The sequence below is a fragment of the Atractosteus spatula genome, chromosome 5 (assembly GCF_055471065.1).
Source record: "Atractosteus spatula isolate fAtrSpa1 chromosome 5, fAtrSpa1.hap1, whole genome shotgun sequence".
Lineage (NCBI taxonomy): Eukaryota > Metazoa > Chordata > Actinopteri > Semionotiformes > Lepisosteidae > Atractosteus > Atractosteus spatula.
This window is the reverse complement of record NC_142710.1, coordinates 11,382,213-11,396,877: the sequence shown is the minus strand read 5'-3', so window position 1 is coordinate 11,396,877 and position 14,665 is coordinate 11,382,213. Positions and strand designations below refer to the sequence as shown.

At 58.1% G+C, this 14,665-nt stretch overlaps 1 protein-coding gene across 3 annotated transcripts; it reads left to right on the top strand.

Annotated features, from left to right (window-relative positions):
* On the top strand, positions 1–14,665 carry LOC148834083 (THO complex subunit 6 homolog). Of its 3 annotated transcripts, none has more exons than XM_088917807.1 (11): positions 1–553; positions 3,648–3,749; positions 3,926–4,010; positions 7,205–7,331; positions 8,340–8,553; positions 9,259–9,367; positions 9,538–9,569; positions 12,743–12,842; positions 12,986–13,051; positions 14,306–14,398; positions 14,475–14,665. In XM_088917807.1, exons 2-11 carry the CDS (start codon positions 3,649–3,651, stop codon positions 14,640–14,642), a joined length of 1,095 nt encoding a protein of 364 aa, XP_088773933.1. In that variant the 5' UTR covers positions 1–553; position 3,648; the 3' UTR covers positions 14,643–14,665. The 3 variants fall into 3 exon arrangements, with proteins under 3 accessions (XP_088773933.1, XP_088773932.1, XP_088773935.1); XM_088917806.1 differs by having other exon boundaries at positions 3,497–3,749; XM_088917809.1 differs by lacking the exon at positions 3,648–3,749.

Here is a 14,665-nt window from a genome sequence, read left to right as displayed (position 1 = left end):
CAGGAGGGAGACGTTGATATCGCGAGTCGAGGAGGTGGGAAGGGTCTGATGTCATTTTCTGCCTGTTTGATGATGACGTTTTCAGACTGTTGCAGGGAGGGGTTCAGACTGTCTGCGGGAGGCGGGTGACTTGCGATTTAAAATGCACTGATAGATCACCTTTAGCCTGAATTTCAGCCACAAGCGAGGCTCCTGCTGTAAAAACTCGCCCAGAGACATTACAGCGCGCGTGAGGGGCAGTCATCCCAGACGGAAACTGACCGTCTGACTCGAGCTCTTCCCACGCCCCGCCGGCCGTGCTCAAGGCCACAACAGGGATACGGCCTCTTTGACCTCACCAACATGGCGGACAGCGAACACGGGCTCTGCGTCGCGGACCTTCTCTTACGTCATCCACAAGCGCCGCGACCAGAGTGCGCGCTCCGGCGTCGCTAGGCAACGGGACGCACGCTCGGCCGGCCGTTGCCGCAGTGGGCGAGAGAAAATTCAAATTCCAGCAGAACCAGCAGGCCCGTTTCCCACTCCCGCCCGGCGCGACGACAACACGGCCCAGGTGAGGAGAGGAGCGGCTCGGACCGGCGGCCGGGTCCCGGGCAGGGCAGAACCGGGCCGGGCCGGGCCGGGCCGGGCAGGGCAGGGCCGGACCGGACAGGGCAGAACCGAGCAGGGCCGGGCTGAACCGAGCAGGGCCGGGCCGGACAGGGCAGAACCGGGCAGGGCCGGGCTGGACAGGGCAGAACCGAGCAGGGCCGGGCCGGACGGGGCAGAACCGGGCAGGGCCGCGCTGAACCGAGCAGGGCCGGGCCGGACAGGGCAGAACCGGGCAGGGCTGGACAGGGCAGAACCGGGCAGGGCCGGGCTGAACCGAGCAGGGCCGGGCCGGGCTGGACAGGGCAGAACCGAGCAGGGCCGGGCTGAACCGAGCAGGGCCGGGCCGGGCTGGACAGGGCAGAACCGAGCAGGGCCGGGCTGAACCGAGCAGGGCCGGGCCGGACAGGGCAGAACCGGGCAGGGCTGGACAGGGCAGAACCGGGCAGGGCCGGGCTGAACCGAGCAGGGCCGGGCCGGGCCGGACAGGGCTGAACCGAGCAGGGCCGGGCTGAACCGAGCAGGGCCGGGCCGGACAGGGCAGAACCGAGCAGGGCCGGGCTGAACCGAGCAGGGCCGGGCCGGACAGGGCAGAACCGGGCAGGGCTGGACAGGGCAGAACCGGGCAGGGCCGGGCTGAACCGAGCAGGGCCGGGCCGGGCCGGACAGGGCAGAACCGGGCAGGGCCGGGCTGAACCGAGCAGGGCCGGGCCGGACAGGGCAGAACCGGGCAGGGCTGGACAGGGCAGAACCGGGCAGGGCCGGGCTGAACCGAGCAGGGCCGGGCCGGGCTGGACAGGGCAGAACCGGGCAGGGCCGGGCTGAACCGAGCAGGGCCGGGCCGGACAGGGCAGAACCGAGCAGGGCCGGGCCGGACAGGGCAGGTCAGGTCTGCAGTCCCCGGGCTGGTCAGTCTTCAGCAGGGAGCTCGAGGGGCGACTGGACTCTCATGCTCGGGGCTCTGACACAGCCAGCCCGGCCCGGAGGGCTTCTTCAGAACCAGGACCAGCAGAGACACCAACCCCAGGACACGAGTGGAGACTACAGGACAGAGCGTTTAAAACCCAGAACAGCAGACACCACTGTACACAGAGAGGGGTGGGAGTGGGGAACAAGCTGATACCCTGGCCTCTCTCAGGACTTAGCTGGGTGAGACACTCCAGTCAGGACAGGAGACACTACTGTACACAGAGAGGGGTGGGGGTGGGGAACAAGCTGATACCCTGACTTCTCTCCAGACACAGCTGGGTGAGACACTCCAGTCAGGACAGGACACTGCTGTACACAGAGAGGGGTGGGGGTGGGGAACAAGCTGATACCCTGACTTCTCTCCAGACACAGCTGGGTGAGACACTCCAGTCAGGACAGGACACTGCTGTACACAGAGAGGGGTGGGGGTGGGGAACAAGCTGATACCCTGACTTCTCTCCAGACACAGCTGGGTGAGACACTCCAGTCAGGACAGGACACTGCTGTACACAGAGAGGGGTGGGGGTGGGGAACAAGCTGATACCCTGACTGCTCTCAGGACAGAGCTGGGTGAGACACTCCAGTCAGGACAGGAGACACTACTGTACACAGAGAGGGGTGGGGGTGGGGAACAAGCTGATACCCTGACTTCTCTCCAGACACAGCTGGGTGAGACACTCCAGTCAGGACAGGAGACACTACTGTACACAGAGAGGGGTGGGGGTGGGGAACAAGCTGATACCCTGACTTCTCTCCAGACACAGCTGGGTGAGACACTCCAGTCAGGACAGGAGACACTAATGTACACAGAGAGGGGTGGGGGTGGGGAACAAGCTGATACCCTGACTTCTCTCCATACACAGCTGGGTGAGACACTCCAGTCAGGACAGGAGACACTACTGTACACAGAGAGGGGTGGGGGTGGGGAACAAGCTGATACCCTGACTTCTCTCCAGACACAGCTGGGTGAGACACTCCAGTCAGGACAGGAGACACTACTGTACACAGAGAGGGGTGGGGGTGGGGAACAAGCTGATACCCTGACTTCTCTCCAGACACAGCTGGGTGAGACACTCCAGTCAGGACAGGAGACACTAATGTACACAGAGAGGGGTGGGGGTGGGGAACAAGCTGATACCCTGACTTCTCTCCATACACAGCTGGGTGAGACACTCCAGTCAGGACAGGAGACACTACTGTACACAGAGAGGGGTGGGGGTGGGGAACAAGCTGATACCCTGACTGCTCTCCAGACACAGCTGGGTGAGACACTCCAGTCAGGACAGGAGACACTACTGTACACAGAGAGGGGTGGGGGTGGGGAACCAGCTGATACACTGACTTCTCTCCAGACACAGCTGGGTGAGACACTCCAGTCAGGACAGGACACTGCTGTACACAGAGAGGGGTGGGGGTGGGGAACAAGCTGATACCCTGACTTCTCTCCAGACACAGCTGGGTGAGACACTCCAGTCAGGACAGGAGACACTACTGTACACAGAGAGGGGTGGGGGTGGGGAACAAGCTGATACCCTGACTTCTCTCCAGACACAGCTGGGTGAGACACTCCAGTCAGGACAGGAGACACTACTGTACACAGAGAGGGGTGGGGGTGGGGAACAAGCTGATACCCTGACTTCTCTCCAGACACAGCTGGGTGAGACACTCCAGTCAGGACAGGACACTGCTGTACACAGAGAGGGGTGGGGGTGGGGAACAAGCTGATACCCTGACTTCTCTCCAGACACAGCTGGGTGAGACACTCCAGTCAGGACAGGACACTGCTGTACACAGAGAGGGGTGGGGGTGGGGAACAAGCTGATACCCTGACTTCTCTCCAGACACAGCTGGGTGAGACACTCCAGTCAGGACAGGACACTGCTGTACACAGAGAGGGGTGGGGGTGGGGAACAAGCTGTCTCATTATGGCTTTCATTAGGGACCTGTCTGGTGTTGCTGTCGGTCGCCTCTGGGACGCCGGGAGTTGGGTCGAGCCGTGTGCCGGGCCTGACGCTGAAGACAGAAGGCTCCCTGCGTGTGCAGCTGTCTGAGGCGCCAGTCTCTCTCTGTGTGTGTGCGTGTGTCCGCAGGATGTCCCTGGAGGTGTGTGCGGCCCCTCGCGGCCGCTGGGCGGCTCCGGGCCAGACCGCAGAGCCGCGCGCGGAGGGCGACCTGCGTCTGCTGGCCACGCTGTGAGTGACACCAGGCCTGTGCCCTTCCTGTGGGCACGACTCCCGGTGACCTTTAACCCCTGACTGAAGACCCCAGCGCCCCTGCAGGACTGGGGTCTCAGGGCCTGAGCTTGATGAGCCCACAGTGACCTTTGCCCCCTGTCCAGGAGGCTTCAGGTGTGTGTTGTCTCCCTCAGGGACTGCGGTTGTGAGGTCATGACCTGCCAGTTTAATACCGAGGGGAACCTCCTGGCTGCTGGGCTCATTGACGGGACCATCAAGGTAGGAGGAGTCTCTCCCTGTGTGTGTGTGTGTGTGTGTGTGTGGACTGAGCCCTCTCTCTCAGAGACAGTGAGACTGTGAGTGTGTGTGGACTGAGCCCTCTCTCTCAGAGACAGTGAGACTGTGTGTGTATGTGGACTGAGCCCTCTCTCTCAGAGACAGTGAGACTGTGTGTGTGTGTGGACTGAGCCCTCTCTCTCAGAGACAGTGAGACTGTGTGTGTGTGGACTGAGCCCTCTCTCTCAGAGACAGTGAGACTGTGTGTGTGTGGACTGAGCCCTCTCTCTCAGAGACAGTGAGACTGTGTGTGTGTGTGGACTGAGCCCTCTCTCTCAGAGACAGTGAGACTGTGTGTGTGTGTGGACTGAGCCCTCTCTCTCAGAGACAGTGAGACTGTGTGTGTATGTGGACTGAGCCCTCTCTCTCAGAGACAGTGAGACTGTGTGTGTGTGTGGACTGAGCCCTCTCTCTCAGATACAGTGAGACTGTGTGTGTGTGGACTGAGCCCTCTCTCTCAGAGACAGTGAGACTGTGTGTGTGTGTGGACTGAGCCCTCTCTCTCAGAGACAGTGAGACTGTGTGTGTGTGGACTGAGCCCTCTCTCTCAGAGACAGTGAGACTGTGTGTGTGTGTGGACTGAGCCCTCTCTCTCAGAGACAGTGAGACTGTGTGTGTGTGTGGACTGAGCCCTCTCTCTCAGAGACAGTGAGACTGTGTGTGTGTGTGGACTGAGCCCTCTCTCTCAGAGACAGTGAGACTGTGTGTGTATGTGGACTGAGCCCTCTCTCTCAGAGACAGTGAGACTGTGTGTGTGGACTGAGCCCTCTCTCTCAGAGACAGTGAGACTGTGTGTGTGTGGACTGAGCCCTCTCTCTCAGAGACAGTGAGACTGTGTGTGTGGACTGAGCCCTCTCTCTCAGAGACAGTGAGACTGTGTGTGTGTGGACTGAGCCCTCTCTCTGTCTGTCTCTCTCTCAGGTGTTCAGTGTAGGAGATTACAGTCCGGTCTGCTCTCTCAGAGACAGTGAGACTGTGAGTGTGTGTGGACTGAGCCCTCTCTCTGTCTGTCTCTCTCTCAGGTGTTCAGTGTAGGAGATTACAGTCCGGTCTGTTCTCTCAGAGACAGTGAGACTGTGAGTGTGTGTGGACTGAGCCCTCTCTCTGTCTGTCTCTCTCTCAGGTGTTCAGTGTAGGAGATTATAGTCCGGTCTGCTCTCTCAGAGACAGTGAGACTGTGAGTGTGTGTGGACTGAGCCCTCTCTCTGTCTGTCTCTCTCTCAGGTGTTCAGTGTAGGAGATTATAGTCCGGTCTGCTCTCTCAGAGACAGTGAGACTGTGAGTGTGTGTGGACTGAGCCCTCTCTCTGTCTGTCTCTCTCTCAGGTGTTCAGTGTAGGAGATTACAGTCCGGTCTGCTCTCTCAGAGACAGTGAGACTGTGAGTGTGTGTGGACTGAGCCCTCTCTCTGTCTGTCTCTCTCTCAGGTGTTCAGTGTAGGAGATTATAGTCCGGTCTGCTCTCTCAGAGACAGTGAGACTGTGAGTGTGTGTGGACTGAGCCCTCTCTCTGTCTGTCTCTCTCTCAGGTGTTCAGTGTAGGAGATTATAGTCCGGTCTGCTCTCTCAGAGACAGTGAGACTGTGAGTGTGTGTGGACTGAGCCCTCTCTCTGTCTGTCTCTCTCTCAGGTGTTCAGTGTAGGAGATTATAGTCCGGTCTGCTCTCTCAGAGACAGTGAGACTGTGAGTGTGTGTGGACTGAGCCCTCTCTCTGTCTGTCTCTCTCTCAGGTGTTCAGTGTAGGAGATTATAGTCCGGTCTGCTCTCTCAGAGACAGTGAGACTGTGAGTGTGTGTGGACTGAGCCCTCTCTCTGTCTGTCTCTCTCTCAGGTGTTCAGTGTAGGAGATTACAGTCCGGTCTGCTCTCTCAGAGACAGTGAGACTGTGAGTGTGTGTGGACTGAGCCCTCTCTCTGTCTGTCTCTCTCTCAGGTGTTCAGTGTAGGAGATTATAGTCCGGTCTGCTCTCTCAGAGACAGTGAGACTGTGAGTGTGTGTGGACTGAGCCCTCTCTCTGTCTGTCTCTCTCTCAGGTGTTCAGTATAGGAGATTATAGTCCGGTCTGCTCTCTCAGAGACAGTGAGACTGTGAGTGTGTGTGGACTGAGCCCTCTCTCTGTCTGTCTCTCTCTCAGGTGTTCAGTGTAGGAGATTATAGTCCGGTCTGCTCTCTCAGAGACAGTGAGACTGTGAGTGTGTGTGGACTGAGCCCTCTCTCTGTCTGTCTCTCTCTCAGGTGTTCAGTGTAGGAGATTATAGTCCGGTCTGCTCTCTCAGAGACAGTGAGACTGTGAGTGTGTGTGGACTGAGCCCTCTCTCTGTCTGTCTCTCTCTCAGGTGTTCAGTGTAGGAGATTATAGTCCGGTCTGCTCTCTCAGAGACAGTGAGACTGTGAGTGTGTGTGGACTGAGCCCTCTCTCTGTCTGTCTCTCTCTCAGGTGTTCAGTGTAGGAGATTACAGTCCGGTCTGCTCTCTCAGAGACAGTGAGACTGTGAGTGTGTGTGGACTGAGCCCTCTCTCTGTCTGTCTCTCTCTCAGGTGTTCAGTGTAGGAGATTATAGTCCGGTCTGCTCTCTCAGAGACAGTGAGACTGTGAGTGTGTGTGGACTGAGCCCTCTCTCTGTCTGTCTCTCTCTCAGGTGTTCAGTGTAGGAATTTACAGTCCGGTCTGCTCTCTCAGAGACAGTGAGACTGTGAGTGTGTGTGGACTGAGCCCTCTCTCTGTCTGTCTCTCTCTCAGGTGTTCAGTGTAGGAGATTATAGTCCGGTCTGCTCTCTCAGAGACAGTGAGACTGTGAGTGTGTGTGGACTGAGCCCTCTCTCTGTCTGTCTCTCTCTCAGGTGTTCAGTGTAGGAGATTACAGTCCGGTCTGCTCTCTCAGAGACAGTGAGACTGTGTGTGTGTGGACTGAGCCCTCTCTCTGTCTGTCTCTCTCTCAGGTGTTCAGTGTAGGAGATTATAGTCCGGTCTGCTCTCTCAGAGACAGTGAGACTGTGTGTGTGTGGACTGAGCCCTCTCTCTGTCTGTCTCTCTCTCAGGTGTTCAGTGTAGGAGATTACAGTCCGGTCTGCTCTCTCAGAGACAGTGAGACTGTGTGTGTGTGGACTGAGCCCTCTCTCTGTCTGTCTCTCTCTCAGGTGTTCAGTGTAGGAGATTATAGTCCGGTCTGCTCTCTCAGAGACAGTGAGACTGTGGTCTCTGCCCTTCCGGTCACTGGTCTTCGCTTCATTCCCAGAGCTGCTCACTGTCTCCTTCTGGCCACCTGTGAGTCACCTTAATCCCACCAGTGTCCAGTCAGTGTGTGTGTATTAACCCCTCTCTCTCTCAGTGCAGTGTTAATGTACTGGAGTGTCCAGTCAGTGTGTGTGTATTGACCCCTCTCTCTCTCAGTGCAGTGTTAATGTACTGGAGTGTCCAGTCAGTGTGTCTGTATTAACCCCTCTCTCTCTCAGTGCAGTGTTAATGTACTGGAGTGTCCAGTCAGTGTGTCTGTATTAACCCCTCTCTCTCTCAGTGCAGTGTTAATGTACTGGAGTGTCCAGTCAGTGTGTCTGTATGAACCCCTCTCTCTCTCTCAGTGCAGTGTTAATGTACTGGAGTGTCCAGTCAGTGTGTCTGTATTAACCCCTCTCTCTCTCTCAGTGCAGTGTTAATGTACTGGAGTGTCCAGTCAGTGTGTCTGTATTAACCCCTCTCTCTCTCAGTGCAGTGTTAATGTACTGGAGTGTCCAGTCAGTGTGTCTGTATGAACCCCTCTCTCTCTCAGTGCAGTGTTAATGTACTGGAGTGTCCAGTCCGTGTGTCTGTATTAACCCCTCTCTCTCTCTCTCAGTGCAGTGTTAATGTACTGGAGTGTCCAGTCAGTGTGTGTGTATTAACCCCTCTCTCTCTCTCAGTGCAGTGTTAATGTACTGGAGTGTCCAGTCAGTGTGTGTGTATTAACCCCTCTCTCTCTCAGTGCAGTGTTAATGTACTGGAGTGTCCAGTCAGTGTGTGTGTATTAACCCCTCTCTCTCTCAGTGCAGTGTTAATGTACTGGAGTGTCCAGTCAGTGTGTCTGTATTAACCCCTCTCTCTCTCAGTGCAGTGTTAATGTACTGGAGTGTCCAGTCAGTGTGTCTGTATGAACCCCTCTCTCTCTCTCAGTGTAGTGTTAATGTACTGGAGTGTCCAGTCAGTGTGTGTGTATTAACCCCTCTCTCTCTCTCAGTGCAGTGTTAATGTACTGGAGTGTCCAGTCAATGTGTGTGTATTAACCCCTCTCTCTTCTAGATGCCAGTGGTAGGGTGAAGTGCTGGTTTGTGTCTGGGACTCAGTGTCTCTGGGAGGTGAGGGAGGGTAGAGAGGGGGGTGAGGGGGTCGGTCGACAGACCCTCTCTCTCTCCCTCAGCCCCTCAGGAGAGCGACTGGTCACATCTGGGTCAGACTGCGCCCTACACCTGTACGACATTCAGACTCGCCAACGGATCCACACCTGTGCAGCCAGGTAACTGTCCTCACCTGTACAGACAGGTAACTCTCCACACCTGTACAGCCAGGTAACTCTCCACACCTGTACAGCCAGGTAACTCTCCACACCTGTACAGACAGGTAACTGTCCTCACCTGTACAGACAGGTAACTCTCCACACCTGTACAGCCAGGTAACTGTCCACACCTGTACAGAGAGGTGAGATGTTGATATCTGATGTTGTCTGTGATTCATGAGGTCAATCTGTGTTGTGATGCATTCCTGTCTGCCTCTCTCCCCGCCTGCCTGTCTGCCTCTCTCCCTGCTTGCATCTCTGTCTCTCTGCCTGCATCTCTGTCTCTCTGCCTGCTTGTCTGTCTCTCAGCCTGCCTGTCTGTCTCTCTCCCTGTCTGTCTGTCTCCCTGCCTATCTGTATCTATCTCTTCCTGACTGTCTCTGTCCCTGTCTGTCTCCCTGCCTATCTGTATCTATCTCTTCCTGACTGTCTCTCTCCCTGTTTGTCTGTCTCCCTGCCTGCCTATGTCTCTCTTCCTGCCTGTCTCTCTCCCTGCCTGTCTGTGTCTCTCTCTTCCTGTCTGTCTCCCTGACTCCCTGCCTGTCTGTCTCCCTGACTCTCTGCCTGTCTCTCTCTCTGCCTGTCTCTGTCTCTCTCTTCCTGCCTGTCTCTCTCTCTGACTCACTACCTGTCTCTCTCCTGACTCCCTGCCTGTCTGTCTCTCAGCTCCATGATGTCTGTGATGGATGGACACTGCTTCCGGGTCTTCGCAGTGACCTTTCACCCCGAGAGGGAGGAGGAGTTCATCTCTGGCGGCTGGGACAACACTGTCCAGGTATGGGGGCGCCGGCCCACCTGTCCCGCTCCCACAGAGCCCCCTGGGGTGCCTGCCTCCCGCGCCCCCCCCTCCCCCAGCCGGTACCTCCACTCTTACGATGCCTTGAGCTGGAGGCTCTGGCCGCCCCCTTCAGACACACTCTGACCCTGAACCCCTTCTCTCCACAGTTCTGGGACTCGCGGCAAAGGAGCTCGGTCAGGTAGGACTGCGTCTCCGTGTGTCTGTGTGAACCCCTCTGTCTCTCAGTGCAGTGTCAATGTACTGGAGTGTCCAGTCAGTGTGTGTGTATTAACCCCTCTCTCTCTCAGTGCAGTGTCAATGTACTGGAGTGTCCAGTCAGTGTGTCTGTATTAACCCCTCTCTCTCTCAGTGCAGTGTTAATGTACTGGAGTGTCCAGGCAGTGTGTCTGTATGAACCCCTCTCTCTCTCAGTGCAGTGTTAATGTACTGGAGTGTCCAGTCAGTGTGTGTGTATTAACCCCTCTCTCTCTCAGTGCAGTGTTAATGTACTGGAGTGTCCAGTCAGTGTGTCTGTATTAACCCCTCTCTCTCTCAGTGCAGTGTTAATGTACTGGAGTGTCCAGTCAGTGTGTCTGTATTAACCCCTCTCTCTCTCAGTGCGGTGTATTGACCCCTCTCTCTCTCAGTGCGGTGTCTTGACCCCTCTCTCTCTCTGTGTGGTGTATTGACCCCTCTCTCTCTCAGTGCGGTGTCTTGACCCCTCTCTCTCTCAGTGCGGTGTATTGACCCCTCTCTCTCTCAGTGCGGTGTCTTGACCCCTCTCTCTCTCAGTGCGGTGTATTGACCCCTCTCTCTGTCAGTGTGGTGTATTGACCCCTCTCTCTCTCAGTGCGGTGTCTTGACCCCTCTCTCTCTCAGTGCGGTGTCTTGACCCCTCTCTCTCTCTCAGTGCGGTGTCTTGACCCCTCTCTCTCTCAGTGCGGTGTCTTGACCCCTCTCTCTCTCTCAGTGCGGTGTCTTGACCCATCTCTCTCTCAGTGCGGTGTCTTGACCCCTCTCTCTCTCTCAGTGCGGTGTCTTGACCCCTCTCTCTCTCAGTGCGGTGTCTTGACCCCTCTCTCTCTCTGTGTGGTGTCTTGACCCCTCTCTCTCTCAGTGCGGTGTCTTGACCCCTCTCTCTCTCTCAGTGTGGTGTCTTGACCCCTCTCTCTCTCAGTGCGGTGTCTTGACTCCTCTCTCTCTCTGTGTGGTGTATTAACCCCTCTCTCTCTCAGTGCGGTGTCTTGACCCCTCTCTCTCTCAGTGTGGTGTCTTGACCCCTCTCTCTCTCAGTGCGGTGTCTTGACCCCTCTCTCTCTCTCAGTGCGGTGTCTTGACCCCTCTCTCTCTCAGTGCGGTGTCTTGACCCCTCTCTCTCTCTCAGTGCGGTGTCTTGACCCCTCTCTCTCTCAGTGTGGTGTCTTGACCCCTCTCTCTCTCAGTGCGGTGTATTGACCCCTCTCTCTCTCAGTGCGGTGTCTTGACCCCTCTCTCTCTCTCTGTGCGGTGTCTTGACCCCTCTCTCTCTCTCAGTGTGGTGTCTTGACCCCTCTCTCTCTCTCAGTGCGGTGTCTTGACCCCTCTCTCTCTCTCAGTGCGGTGTCTTGACCCCTCTCTCTCTCAGTGCGGTGTCTTGACCCCTCTCTCTCTCTCAGTGTGGTGTCTTGACCCCTCTCTCTCTCAGTGCGGTGTCTTGACCCCTCTCTCTCTGTGCGGTGTCTTGACCCCTCTCTCTCTCTCAGTGCGGTGTCTTGACCCCTCTCTCTCTCTCAGTGTGGTGTCTTGACCCCTCTCTCTCTCAGTGCGGTGTCTTGACCCCTCTCTCTCTCAGTGTGGTGTATTGACCCCTCTCTCTCTCTGTGCGGTGTCTTGACCCCTCTCTCTCTCTCAGTGCGGTGTCTTGACCCCTCTCTCTCTCTCAGTGCGGTGTCTTGACCCCTCTCTCTCTCAGTGCGGTGTCTTGACCCCTCTCTCTCTCAGTGCGGTGTCTTGACCCCTCTCTCTCTCTCAGTGTGGTGTCTTGACCCCTCTCTCTCTCAGTGCGGTGTCTTGACCCCTCTCTCTCTGTGCGGTGTCTTGACCCCTCTCTCTCTCTCAGTGTGGTGTCTTGACCCCTCTCTCTCTCTCAGTGCGGTGTCTTGACCCCTCTCTCTCTCTCAGTGTGGTGTCTTGACCCCTCTCTCTCTCAGTGCGGTGTCTTGACCCATCTCTCTCTCAGTGCGGTGTCTTGACCCCTCTCTCTCTCTCTGTGCGGTGTCTTGACCCCTCTCTCTCTGTGCGGTGTCTTGACCCCTCTCTCTCTCTCAGTGTGGTGTCTTGACCCCTCTCTCTCTCAGTGCGGTGTCTTGACCCCTCTCTCTCTCAGTGCGGTGTCTTGACCCCTCTCTCTCTCTCAGTGCGGTGTCTTGACCCCTCTCTCTCTCAGTGCGGTGTCTTGACCCCTCTCTCTCTCAGTGTGGTGTATTGACCCCTCTCTCTCTGTGCGGTGTCTTGACCCCTCTCTCTCTCAGTGCGGTGTATTGACCCCTCTCTCTCTCAGTGCGGTGTATTGACCCCTCTCTCTCTCAGTGCGGTGTCTTGACCCCTCTCTCTCTCAGTGCGGTGTATTGACCCCTCTCTCTCTCAGTGCGGTGTCTTGACCCCTCTCTCTCAGTGCGGTGTCTTGACCCCTCTCTCTCTCTCAGTGCGGTGTCTTGACCCCTCTCTCTCTGTGCGGTGTCTTGACCCCTCTCTCTCTCTCAGTGTGGTGTCTTGACCCCTCTCTCTCTCAGTGCGGTGTCTTGACCCCTCTCTCTCTGTGCGGTGTCTTGACCCCTCTCTCTCTCAGTGCGGTGTCTTGACCCCTCTCTCTCTGTGCGGTGTCTTGACCCCTCTCTCTCTCAGTGCGGTGTCTTGACCCCTCTCTCTCTCTCAGTGCGGTGTCTTGACCCCTCTCTCTCAGTGTGGTGTCTTGACCCCTCTCTCTCTCAGTGCGGTGTCTTGACCCCTCTCTCTCTGTGCGGTGTCTTGACCCCTCTCTCTCTCAGTGCGGTGTCTTGACCCCTCTCTCTCTCTCAGTGCGGTGTCTTGACCCCTCTCTCTGTCAGTGTGGTGTCTTGACCCCTCTCTCTCAGTGTGGTGTCTTGACCCCTCTCTCTCTCAGTGCGGTGTCTTGACCCCTCTCTCTCTGTGCGGTGTCTTGACCCCTCTCTCTCTCAGTGCGGTGTCTTGACCCCTCTCTCTCTCTCAGTGCGGTGTCTTGACCCCTCTCTCTCAGTGCGGTGTCTTGACCCCTCTCTCTCTCAGTGCGGTGTCTTGACCCCTCTCTCTCTCTCAGTGCGGTGTCTTGACCCCTCTCTCTCTGTGTGGTGTCTTGACCCCTCTCTCTCTCAGGATGATCTCCGGTCCTCATGTCTGCGGTGACTCTCTCCAGATTGACCCGGTGTCCGGTCAGGTCCTGACCGGCTCGTGGAGGAAGGAGCAGGCCCTGGAGGTGAGAGGAACTACAGATCCCAGCTCTCTGAGAGGGCATGCTGGGACCTGTAGTCCCGGGCCGTCGCCCGAGCTGCAGCCCGAGCTGTCCCATGCCCTGTCCTCCCAGGCGTGTGGTCAGCCTGTGCCTCCTGTCTGTGTCAGGTCTGGGACTACAGCTCCGGCCGGAAGGCTGCCGACGTCCCCGACGATCCTGTGGGACAGAGCAGGGTGAGTCTCTGCGGGATCACCTGAGCCCCGTCTCCCGTCTCCCGTCTCCTCTGTGCTCGCGTCTCTGTGGGATCGTGCGCCCTGCCCCACCCGTCTCCCGTCTCCCGTCTCCTCTGCATCTCTGTGTCTCTGTGTGATCGCCTGAGTCCCGTCTCCCACCTCCTGTCTCCTCTGCGTCTCTGTGTCTCTGTGTGATCGCCTGAGTCCCGTCTCCCGTCTCCCGTCTCCTCTGCGTTTCTGTGTCTCTGTGTGATCGCCTGAGTCCCGTCTCCCGTCTCCTCTGCGTCTCTGTGTCTCTGTGTGATCGCCTGAGTCCCGTCTCCCGTCTCCCGTCTCCTCTGCGTCTCTGTGTCTCTGTGTGATCGCCTGAGTCCCGTCTCCCGTCTCCCGTCTCCTCTGTGTCTCTGCGTCTCTGTGGGATCATGCGCCCTGCCCCACCTGTCTCCCGTCTCCCGTCTCCTCTGCGTCTCTGTGTCTCTGTGTGATCGCCTGAGTCCCGTCTCCCGTCTCCCGTCTCCTCTGCGTCTCTGTGTCTCTGTGTGATCGCCTGAGTCCCGTCTCCCGTCTCCTCTGCGTCTCTGTGTCTCTGTGTGATCGCCTGAGTCCCGTCTCCCGTCTCCCGTCTCCTCTGCGTCTCTGTGTCTCTGTGTGATCGCCTGAGTCCCGTCTCCCGTCTCCCGTCTCCTCTGTGTCTCTGCGTCTCTGTGGGATCATGCGCCCTGCCCCACCTGTCTCCCGTCTCCCGTCTCCTCTGCGTCTCTGCGTCTCTGTGTGATCGCCTGAGTCCCGTCTCCCGTCTCCCGTCTCCTCTGCGCTCTGCGTCTCTGTGTGATCACCTGAGTCCCGTCTCCCGTCTCCTCTGCGTCTCTGCGTCTCTGTGTGATCGCCTGAGTCCCGTCTCCCGTCTCCCGTCTCCTCTGCGCTCTGCGTCTCTGTGTGATCACCTGAGCCCCGTCTCCCGTCTCCCGTCTCCCGTCTCCCGTCTCCTCTGCGCTCTGCGTCTCTGTGTGATCACCTGAGCCCCGTCTCCCGTCTCCCGTCTCCCGTCTCCTCTGCGCTCTGCGTCTCTGTGTGATCACCTGAGCCCCGTCTCCCGTCTCCTCTGCGCTCTGCGTCTCTGTGTGATCATGCGCCCTGCCCCGCCTGGGTCCCGTCTCCCGTCTGCCATCTCCTCTGTGTCTCTGCGTCTCTGTGGGATCGTGCGCCCTGCCTGAGGCCTGAGCCCGTCTCCCGTCTCCCGTCTCCCGTGCTCAGATCTACAGCTGCCACTGGCTGGGGCAGGAGCGCATCATGGCGGGAGGCAGCCAGGCCAACCTGCTGCGCGTGATCGACAGGAGGACGCTCTCGGTCAGTATCGCCGGGGGGCAGGGGGGCGGGGGGCTGGGGGCGCTCCTGACTGACCCCTCTCCCTCTCGCCCCTCAGACCGTCTCCAGGCTGGCCGGGCTGCCCTCGGCGGTCTTCAGCTCCTGCGTCTGCCCCGGGGGCAAGCGTGCCGGGCTCGTCGCCGCCTCCTCCGGCAGGGGGGTCTTCCTCCTGGACACGAGCCCCGGCCCCCCGCCCGCGGAGCCCAGCCCGACACGTGAGGCCTGACCGAGAGCGGGAAGGACTGGGCC